Source organism: Anoplopoma fimbria, unplaced genomic scaffold (assembly GCF_027596085.1).
Source record: "Anoplopoma fimbria isolate UVic2021 breed Golden Eagle Sablefish unplaced genomic scaffold, Afim_UVic_2022 Un_contig_9152_pilon_pilon, whole genome shotgun sequence".
NCBI lineage: Eukaryota > Metazoa > Chordata > Actinopteri > Perciformes > Anoplopomatidae > Anoplopoma > Anoplopoma fimbria.
The window spans coordinates 189-12244 of NW_026553805.1; the positions used below are offsets into that span (position 1 = coordinate 189).

Consider the following 12056-nt stretch of genomic DNA (forward strand, 5'->3'; position numbering starts at 1 on the left):
GGACATATGTTTTAAATGGCCATATACTAGTCTGATTCAAAGAGCAATAAAACATAAACACTATCTAAGTTCCAACAAATATATTTCATTAAAGAAAGTCTGAACATAAAATAATAATAAAACATAGCAAAAAGCCCTACTCTTCTGAATTAAAGAAATTTTGCCTGTTGCAGGTTTAATTATCCTCAATTATATGGATCATCACTGTTTATCCTGCTTTTATAGCCTATTATTTCCAGTGTCAGATTTGTCAGCTGTTTATTCTAAACATTGCCGCACACATTTATGTTTCCAGTTATAGATATATAGTTTAAAAGGACATATCAGTTAAACATTTCTTTTTGACTGCTTTAGAAAATGGACGGTGGGTGAGAGCATGAAACGTGTTAATTGCGTGAGTCACAGAGAGAAAAGCGTGAGAGTTGGCAGGCCTCCATGGCATTCTGCTGCATTTAATCCAAACCTCACACTTCATTTTCAAAGACACAGTACTTCTGGACCTAATGCCAGGCGATTGATCGTCACCTCATTACCTCTTTCAAACGATTTATATCCCAAATTACTGAACACTTAATATCATTAGTGACTAAGACAAGTACAACTGATCCAGACATGCTTTTCATGACTATTCACAGTTTAAATCATATCTCTTTAATTGTGTTTATTTTAGTTTACTTTAAATGGACAATTTCCAGTTGGTTACTACAGTGATAACATTGTACCCAGGTTTTAAATCCAGATTATCTCAACTACATTATCAGGAGATCAAACCAAAAGTGGAACGCATAATAAATATCAGAAATAAACCCATCATTGCAGGAAATCTGTAAACACAATTACAAAAGTTCAAACTCAAGTTCAACAGACAATTTGTATAATAATTTTACTGTTTGTCACCGTTTTCTCTCAAACATGGAGTTTTAGTGATGTTACTTTGTTTCCAAATCTCAGCTTTCAAACTGTAACCAATCTTTTTTTTTCTAATAAATGGTATAAGATTGAGATTAAAGTTGTAAAAATCATGTTTCAAATGTTTAAAATAATCTTCATTAGAATGACTGGCAGTGCCTTGATCAGAGATTTTGTCTCGACTGTCTTTGATAATAAATCCACTGACCCCGCCCGCATTTGACCTCACACCCAAATCCTTTTAATAATTAACTACCCAATGGTAATGGGATGGCACTAATGGTTCCACTCAAATCTTTATTGTAATCTGTGTCAGATTGGGCTACATACATTTGTATGCATGTCTAAGAATAAGCTGGTCAATGAATGCTCTCAGGTTATAAAAATGCAGTATAAACAGAGGATTTTCTTACACTGTCAATGAACAGGTTATAAAAACAGTATAAAAATGTTGTACACACACACTTTCTTTTTTGTTATTTATAATGTATTGTATATCATATCTTGTGTATATTCTTTATGTATTCGTTATAGTATTGTGACATTTTTATATTATATACGTAGGTCAGTGGTTCTCAAATGGGGGTACGTGTACCCCTGGGGGTACGTGAAGGCACTCCAGGGGGTACGTGAGATTTTTAAAAAATATATTTAAAATTAGCATCCATTCAGAAATCCTTTAAAAATTGTTATTTAATAAATATTCAATAAAATATAAGTGTAAGTTCATAAACTGAATTTAATGCAACAATGCAATCGTCAGTGTTGACAGTTTAATAAATCAGACACTGATGGCAGAGAGCTGTGTATTACATCTTTTTTTCAACCAACAAATGCTTTGCGCTGGTTAGGGGTACTTGGCTAAAAAAGTATTTCACAGGGGGTGCATCACTGAAAAAAGGTTGAGAACCACTGATATAGGTGGAGGCTTCAAATAAGCCCAGAGAGCTTTCTGCCTCTTCCTGCACTGTAATATGATTTATCTATGTTATGTTTTTATATAATAAAATATACTAAAATATATATATATAATAGGAGAAGTGTCCACGGCAGACAACATTTGAAAACTAGTTGTCTATCCCGTCTTGTTTTAAGAATAGAAGGGTCTTAATCGGAGATAAATACTTAAGAAAAATATATATTTGTGTTGCACAATGTATATCGATCCTGATCAGAGCCTACAATCTGGATAAATGAATTTACAGCACTAACTCTATATAGAAGAGTGAGAGTTGAAATCATACACATTAAATATACAGTACCAGTCAAAAGTTTGGACACACCTTCTCATTCAATGGTTTTTCTTTATTTTTTTATTATTTTTTTCTACATTGTAGATTAATATTGAAGACATCCAAACTATGAAGGAACACATTTGGAATTATGTGGTAAACAAACAAATGCTCAACAAACCAGAATATGTTTTATATTTTATATTCTTAAAAGTAGTTGAATGAGAAGGTGTGTCCAAACTTTTGACTGGTACTGTATCAATACTGGTACACGCACATATTAACACAAACACACACACACACACTCACCTTGGCATGTAGAGAACCCTCTCCGCTACAACAAATCCCACCCTGAAGAAAAGGTTACTGGCAGGAATGAAGGGGAAGACCAGAAACAACATTCCAACCAACACCTGTCTGCTCTCCTGTCTCTGCAGAGAGAGAGAGAGAGAGAGAGAGAGAGAGAGAGAGAGAGAGAGAGAGAGAGAGAGAGAGAGAGAGAGAAGAAATACATATTACATTTTTGAATAAATTAATTCCTAGAGAGCCAGTATCTGAGGCTATTCATCTTTCATAGCATACAGTCTCTACCGTACCTCCCTCTGTGTCTATTTTAACAGACATGCCTTAAACAGGCTGAGACAGAAGGCCCTCGCGGGTTCAGAGGTCATGCTCATTATCAGTTATGAGACCAAGAGACGTGTCTCTTACTGTGGACAGGCTCATCGACAGCTAGTTATACCATCCCTGACTGGAGGAGACCATAGACTGTATATAAGAAGTGGACGTAGTTGTTGTAGCGTCACCTATTCAGCATTTTGGCCATCACCATCTTGGATTTTGGCTGTGTTGCAACCAGTGGACCCAGGCGCAGACCACATAGGCGATTTTTCCCTATGCTTATGCAATTTGCCTTACATATTAGGATATAATGGGAAATTAAAGACTTAATCCAACAGCGGAGGAAGAAGAATTAACTAATTTAATAAATTATATTGAAGGGACTGCGTTGATGCGGGGTTGTGTCTTCAGTCCCATTAAGATGATCAAATCAGATCTTCCAATTTTCATCCTGAAGGTTTTGTCCTGAAGGTGTTACTAGAGGAGAGTTCATTGGAACATTAAAAAAAACAATGACTTGGGACCATGAATATCCACTGCAAATTCCATGGATGTCAAGTGGATAGTTATCAGGTAGCACTTACTTGTCAAGAACCACTGTCATGAACAAATTGTTTATCACGTTGAAACTTCGGCCTGATAGTGGTGCCAGACATAAGGTCAGGGAGTTAGTAAGCCTTGTGTTCAAACTGTGAGGCCCTGAATATCCATCTATCTGAATGTCTAATTTCATGGCATTTTGTTCAGAAGCTGTTGGTGTATCTTACCCGGGACTTAAGTGTGGGAGGTAGATAATTAGACTGAAACAATTTAACCCATTTCAAATAAAATGCGAAGCTCAACATTTCCCCAAAATTGATTGATACTTATTCTTCTCTGTGTTCTATAATGTCTAATTTTAGGGTATTTGCAATGACTGATAGATGCACTGCTTGAGATTTAATGGAAAATGCCGAGTTTTTAACTGACACTCCTTTGTGATGTAACCATGGGGTTTTTATGTGAACAATGTTACGAGGTTTACACCTCTTCAAATGATGTAGTTATATTAGTTACATGATGCGAGGAGGACAGAGGGCATCAGGAGGCAACAGAGTTCATGGGAATTGCATTCTTAGGCCCTTCCCATCTACTTATCATTTTCTTTCTCTTACCTGCAGTGAGAAGACGCAGTGGAGGATTAGAGCAACCATCACGACGGCCAGCAGCGGTGGCCCCGAGGCGCATGTCACACAGGGACTCCACCAGGGGAATGCTGCCCACCTGCCAGTCGTAACACAGCATGACGGGGGCCAGCAGCAGCCAAGCATTGAAAGACAGTAGGTAAGAATAGGTCAAAATCCTGAGGGGAGGGGATAGAGATATGGAGGATGAGGAGAAAGAGAGAAGGTGGATGTGAGGCACGTAGAGGGTTGAAAGAAAATAGATAAAAATTGAATCACACAGTGAACAATAATCAAAAACAACTAGAGTTACAATCAATCATTTTAATAATCCTCTTTATCTCAATACTAAACTACCTGAGTTTAAAATGAAAAGGAGGTTGAATATTGATATGGAATAATTCTCTAGCCTGACATTTAGAGCCCAATGTGCCAAGTCAGTGTACTGAATGATAAAAATGTTGCTGAGTCATGTCATCGATCGATATGCTTCTAACTAGTTTGCTTTTCTGTGGCTGTTTTTGTCTTCTCCTTTCTCTACATGTCTCTCAGTGGGTACAAGACCTGCATGGCTGTCTAGAGTATTGATCTGTCTACAGTGTGGCAGCTCCTGTTTAGTTAAGACAGCTGGCACAGGGTCGGATAGAACTGCACCTGGTCGGAGGAAGGAGGTGGAATGAGTAAGGGCAGAAAGAGAAGGAGCATGAGCAAGCCCCTACACACACACAACACACGGACACGGACACACACACACACACACACAACACTTAACCCCAAATTGCTCCCGCAGGAACTGTTCCTGCAGGCTGTTCCTGCGGTGTATGAATGTGTATGAATGTTAGTTAGAGTTAGAGTCATGATGGTCAGGTGACACCTTATCAGTGTATGAATGGGTGTGAATGGGTGAATGATGATATGGAATGTAAAAAGCACTTTGAGTTACCACACACAGACTGCTAAAAGTAACCAACCTGCTTGTAGTGATTACAGCATTATTAAAGTTGTTATGGCTATGTTCAGGCACCAACAGTACTGGGTTAGGTATAGGGATGGTTCTCGGTCTGGTTTAATCCAGAAAGCCTCTTCCCCACCAGATATTCTCTCCTGTAGAGCTCCGTCTTTAGTCTGAGAAACAACAACACCCAGAGTGTAGGTGTGGTTTGAGTTACCTTCCCTGAAATCCATAACTGCCATTGTCAGTAGGCCTGTGCACCAAAAGGGTTCACCCCACAAACCCCAATTAAAAAAACAAAAACCTAACCAAAGTGCTTTCGGTGCCTAAACCTAACCCTAAGTAAGGATGTGAACCCAGGACTCTGAAGTCATAGTCCATCACTCTGTACACTCCCAGTCCGTCCCTACCCCTTTCCTGTGCCCCGGCGTGTTTCATAATTGCAGAGCTTCATTCGCTCTAAAAAAACATTGCTTCTTGATATGATCCAGCCAGCGATTCCTTTTTTTATCATAATGTAAATGGGAAAATAATTTAATTCTAAATGGTAAGGCTGTGAAGACCTGCTGCAGGCTAGGTATTGATTTCCTCCACGACAATTTAGCAGAAGAGCATGAAGCTCAACAAGGCTGAGAAACCACCTGCTGACGGGCTGGAACCAGAGGGCATAATGATTAAAACATGTCAGACAGACAAAAAGGAGTGCTGCTCCTCCCTCTTCCCGATCCCTCGGCCGTCTCCCTGTGCTCCTCTAACTTCTGTTCAGATTGGCTATTAAACAGATTGATGGGGGCGAATGTGTCTAGACTAGACTGTGTCTAGTCCATGTGAAATAGGCAAGACTTGTGCCATCGGTGTATGAATGGGTATGAATACTTAGATAATCATGGCACCTTGCATTGTAGCCCCTGTCATCAGTGTATGAATGGGTGTTAATGAGTGAATGATGACATGAAGTGATAAAGTGCTTTGAGTGGTCGGAGACAAAAAGCGCTATACATGTACAGTCCATTTACCATTTATTATTTACGGTTGGAGAGAATAATAATGTGAAATAAACACAGGCTTGTGTCAATAGGCATAAAGAGACTTGCAGAGTTTGTCTTGCGCTCTCACGCACACACAAACGCACACACCCCAAGGCAGCCCTCCAAGGTGCCGCTGACAGCAGAATGTTCTCCACCAGCAGTCCTTCTGATGGGTCTAGGCCTTTTAACCACAAATAATCACACACCTACACACACGAGCGCCTGCATACATACACTCTCACACTGACCGAGGCTCACATACAAGAGAAGAAACAGAGGGTAGAGGGGAAAAAGGAGTGAGGGATCAAGAAGCAGGAGAAAATTAATCAGTTGTCTGGTGGCGCCAGGCTGTTCTGCTCTCCTGAGCCTCATGTGATGGGAAGAGGATCTAGGCTTCAGGTGGGAGGCAGCGCTCTCAGCTGTTCAATACCTCTTCACACACACATGCTTGCAGCAATACAATGAAGCAAATATGTCAAATGAGCAAAATGGCTTGGAGGAGTTTTTTAAATTTATTTAAATAAAAAGCATCAACATTTTTGTCTTGTTTGAGTCTCCAAGGATGAGTGTTTTATACTGTGAGGGTTTGAATCCGACCCACACCCCTTTGCTGCATGTCTTACCCTCCCCCTACCCCTGTACTGGCTATCAAATAAAGCCACAAAAGACCAAAAAATATTCTTAAAACCTGACTGATTTTAGTCACAACTAGACAACAGGAAACAGAGTTGTAGGATAAAAAAGTCTGCTCTTTTCAAAAATGCAACCAGGGTGCCTGGTCTGATACATTTAGACCATAAACATGTTCTGTTAAGCTCATTTATCTAGAGGGGAAACCAACATCGGAACCAGAATAAGCATAAGATAGAGCATAGCCAGAAAACGGCTACAGGTGCTTGATTAAAAATAAACTGAAGGCAAAAAGATGAGCAAACTGATTTCTTCCAGGATATCTAATTCAACTGAAAATTGTTCCATCTCACAGGTACTTTTGTCATGCGTTATCAAATAGACATCTCAAAGCAGAACAAGCAATATCATTATTTTGCACAAACACATTTATCAGTTAAGTGGTTGTAATGGGGGGCGGCTGTGGCACATGAGGTAGAGCGCTTGTCCCGTAACCACAAGGTTGGTGGTTCAAACCCCTCTACCGGCAACATGCCGAGGTGTCCTTGAGCAAGACACCTAACCCCAAGTTGCTCCCCGGGCGCTTCATTGCAGCCCACTGCTCCTCCGGGATGGGTTAAATGCAGAGAAATAATTTCCCCATTGTGGGACTAATAAAGGATTGATTATTATTATTATTATTATTATTAATCTGCATCATAGAGAGTCCATCTGCTCTTAGACTAGGCCAATCAGAGCAGAGCTGGATAACACTAACTGATACTCCCATATATGGGACAGAATGTGGCTCTATAAAGTGTAAAAATCGTAAAAAGGAAATTGAGAAACATAATATTAATGAAAATAAACATTAAATCGAATACATCAAAGATTCAGGGGTAAATGTAACACATGAATCAAATAAATCATCCGGAAATAAAACAATGATTATACACTGATTTAAGTCACAGATCTTATCGTACCAGAACTAAAGAAAAAAGAGAGCAAATTAAGTTTTTAGATGTGTCCTGATCCCATTTTTGCCGCAGATACCAACTGCCGATCGTCAATGATCCCTATTGGCACATACAAATTGTTTTTGTTGTGTTGTTTTTTTGTTTTGTTAATGCAGCTGGTATATCAGGCTACACATTTATTTTTCCCACCAGGGTCCCAAATATCTATACAAGCTATGAAGATAGCAAACCATCGAAAACCTAAGTAGATAGAATTTAATTTTAATGATGTATTATAGGCTGCTTGAACTAAGGTTGAAAGGTCATAATTCCTTCTCTAATATTAATTTAAATTACTGTTAAAACATCTCCGCCAAACAACTGTATTTCTCACCAAATTTACAGATGACAAGATTACATTTGAACACTTCATGATAACATTATGATTTACCTTCGCCCAAAACAATTTTTTACTGAAAAGTGCCTGAACAGGTCATAATGTAACTGAATGGAACCTCTCTACTTTAGCCATTACATTAGCCATTAGCAGTGCTGCAACCGTTAACAGCTCTCCTCCTGTAAACACGGATTTGTTGTTCACTTTCTACATTATTAGGGATCGGCTACTAGAGAGCATTAATGCACATTTCTGATCGCATATTTTCTCACTAGTGTTAGCGGATAACGATTTTCATTAAAACTTACTTCACACTATGGTGGTTAAACTGTGTGATTAATCCACAGTTCAAATGCGTTCTGAACCGCGAGGAGGGATCCGTACAAATCACAGATCTAGAGCGGTCTGTAAAAAAAGAATGTGCCATAATGGCTATATTTTCTGTATTGTCTTTAATTGTTGACTTGTTCTAAGCAGGCTAATGGCACAGTGGGCATCATGACAATTCAGTGAGAGAGCTAAGTAAATCTGTGTCATCTGCAAAGTTATATGAATCTTACTGTCTTGAATGATCTAGCATATAAAAAGTATACAGGTTGAATAGTAGAGGCCCCAGAACAAGTCCTGGAGAAAGCTGGGACCTCATGATCAACATTAAAAAGCCATTTCATTTTTTTACCTGCACACTGTAAATGTCGAACGGCCAGGACTAGAGCAGGATGGATGGAGCAAGGACACACTGACAGACAGACACACAGAGAGGTGATGAGGGAATACTGGAGGCTCAGCCAGACAACAGGGAGTTGAAATAATGAGACAAAAATGAAGGTGAGCTGCAGGGACAGAGAGAGGCTTATGAGAATCCGTTATAAATTTCCCAGGTGGCCGAGGGAGAAAAGAGCTTTTTTATCTGATGCTGTGCTATTGACTGATTCAATGATATGCTGTCTCACAGACGATGGCGAAGCGGTATACCAGTTGATTACTGTCACCGGTGTCACGTCAGGCCACATGGATTTTAGAAAACAGTTTCACCGTAATTAACACACACATTTTGGTTTAGCACACACACACACACACACACACACACACACACACACACACACACACACACACACACACACACACACACACACACACACACACACACACACACACACACACACACACACACACACACACACACACACCTCATTTTCATTCTTATTTGGATCCAATAAACACATCTGGTAAAGAAAAGGAAGAAATATATACATATCTTCAGAAAATCTTTCTTTCCCTAACAGTGCCAAAAAAGTGAAAATTGTTAAAATGATGTTTCGATTGGAGAATCCCTTTAATATGGTTCAAACCTCCAACCTTTTGATTAGTGGTTAATCTGTCTAACTCGTGAGCCATAGCCACCTTTAGGTACAAATGTGACTGGAACAACAACACAGAAACACAAGACTAAAGAGTCTACAGCTATCCTAGTGGCTATGCCAGGCTGTATTGTAGTGGCATAGCACATTGTGCTTACCATATTAGTTCAGCGGGACAGCATGCTAATATATGCTAATTATTAGTAAAAACACAGTACAGCTGATAGGAAATTTCATTTGTTTAGCAGGAATTTAAATTAAATTTATTTGTGTAGCCCAAAATCACAAATTTGCCTTAGAGGGCTTTACAAACTATACAAATGCATACAACATCCTTTGTACCAGGACCCTCCCATCGGAACAGGAAAAACAAAAGGCATTTGAAAATCATGTATACACTGATCGCTTAACTTGTATATGGTTTGCTTGGCCTCCCAAATTAATACAATATACATTATATATACAGAAACAGAATGCATGAAACAGCTGCACAATGTAAACAAATATTATTGTGCAAAATGCAACATAACAAAAAAAACTGATCATCAAAATAAAAAAGTTAGATATGCTAAACAACTTTGTTTTAAACTAAATATTTTAAGATAGTTGTATAAGCACTATAAACTGACCACAGGTCTGTCTGTTGAAAAGCGGACGACTGTAAGACGGCATTGTTGGTATAATGTTGGGGAACCAGTTTGGCGAAAGTATTTTTGCACCTGTAAGATCTTGAATGTAGTTTTTACGGATTTTGCAGTTTTCACAGATAAAGCAAGTCAGCACAGGGGCCGCCTACCTCATAGGGCGGGACACATTGGAAACACAATCGCATCTTAGCAGCCTCAATCTGGCAACAGCCTCGACAAGAGCACTCCTCTTCAAGATAGGTTGTAAAGCATGACGTGTTCATCTTCCTCAGAAGATCATCATCACGATCCGTTATGTGAACGTCATTGAAAGTGCTCGCTTTGTAATTGGCACAATTGCACAGATTCTCTATAAATGTGCATATGATGTGCTGGTGGTGTTTCGGCTGCAGGGCTACCCGCTGTTCACTCCTCCCTCTGAATTGATCTGGTCTTCTGGTCATAGCAACCATGGCATTCAATCATGTCATCCGGATCATCTCAATTCATTCAGATCTTGCCAGCAATTTTCATATTCCTTTGTTTTTTATTATTTTATATTGCTCCGGAGGGTGATTCATTTTCATCTTAATCTGATAGATACTTGCATATTTGTCATCTGCTAATGACTACATTTTCATTGCCCTGCATTTGCTTCATATTTGCTATATTCTGCTCAATTCACTAAATATTTGCTAGAAATCCTGACACTTACTATGAACTGCTCTTGAAGTCACACGAACTCTTTATTAATGGAGAAAGTTCAGTTATTTGCAATAATTGCATAAGTTATCAATATTAGTGTAAGCATGATTGTCAGCTAATAACATTTCCAAATCTGCCATGTCTATTATTAAATTATTATTGACACTTCCGGTGTAAAAACAACAAAATTAGATAGTAATCTGTAATAATAAATTCTTAGTTGTTTAAGGCAAAACTCCATCTTCTTACTTACTCCTGAAAGCCAAATACACTTAAAGGCCGATGGTAAAGTGTCATTGATTATGTATGGCTCAGTATATAATAATTAATAAGCAAAGATATCTCAAAAAGAGGTGAATTTGAATTCAGTTAAAATATAAGCTGTCTTCTCATCCGTTGCTTTGCTTTTTTTTGTGTGTGTGTGTGTGTGTGTGTGTGTTTGTTTTGTGTGTGTGTGTGTGTGTGTGTGTGTGTGTGTGTGTGTTTATGTGTCACTGACCTGGTGAGCAGGTGTGGTGAGAAGGAGGCAGGGTTGTCCTGTTCAGAGAAGAGGGGCATGGATCCCCCCATCAGCCACAGCCTAACTGACATGATGATCACCACCTGGAGGAGGAAGGGGGAACATATGAGTACAGTTACAAGGACAAGTTCTGTGCCTGAAATTTATTCTAGAATGGGGAGAAGAGGAGTTCACATTTAATTAGTCGAAAATTGTCTATTATGTGTTTTTTGACAACTGATACAAATAAAAAACAATAACAAATTCAGGGCTTGACAGTAAGGGTTGCCAGCTTGCCATTGTCAACCATTTTGAGAAATTTGCAACCAATTCTTTGCTTTGGCAGCCATCGATTGCAACTACTTTTTTAAATGTTATAAGTATTGATTACAAACAGCAAAACGTTCCACCAAAATAATACATTTTTAACATTAGTGATATTGAAATATTGGAAAAAGAACCAGATCCTGACAATGCTGCACGTGACAACACTGCACCTGCGCTGGTGCATCTATTTTACTGAAAATGTCTGTGTTCAAAATTACAAATTATAATGCCATTTCCCCATTTGTGCTGATGTCCGAATGTATAGTTAGAATTATTTTACCCTTTATATTAGAGTCAAATATCCCACACGTCAAAGTTACGATTAGGGGGAAACGAGGAAGAGTACGCTAGATTTAGAAAAAATCATCCCGTGGCAGTTGGCATGGTCTGTGCTCAGTTGCAGGGGAGCGATGTGTGGGAGTGAATCAGGGAAACAGTGCCATGGTGAGTTTAATTGGCACAGCTGTAACGTGTTGCTAATTATCCCTAATCCTTTTAAGCAGTAGCAGGCTGGAGTTCTGGTGGGTGGGACACACGAGGAAGACAGAGACGGGAACACAAGCTAATATTGACAATTCTTTTTTCATTGAAAGTAGCTGCAGCACTAGCTTTAAAGTCACTTTTAGCAAGAGATTCGCCAAGTCAACAACACTGACAGCACGTCCATTCAG

General features: G+C 39.1%; 1 protein-coding gene across 1 annotated transcript in view; it reads right to left on the bottom strand.

Annotated features, from left to right (window-relative positions):
- Positions 1 to 2450: 2450 nt before the first annotated feature.
- Positions 2451 to 12056, bottom strand: part of LOC129116843 (protein O-mannosyl-transferase TMTC1-like) — a gene marked incomplete at its 3' end in the record, with an annotated part of 56416 nt that continues 46810 nt past the window's right edge. Inside the window, 4 exon segments of the mRNA XM_054627537.1 lie at positions 2451 to 2572; positions 3917 to 3971; positions 3973 to 4104; positions 11059 to 11162. Coding sequence (XP_054483512.1) covers positions 2451 to 2572; positions 3917 to 3971; positions 3973 to 4104; positions 11059 to 11162 — 413 coding nt within the window.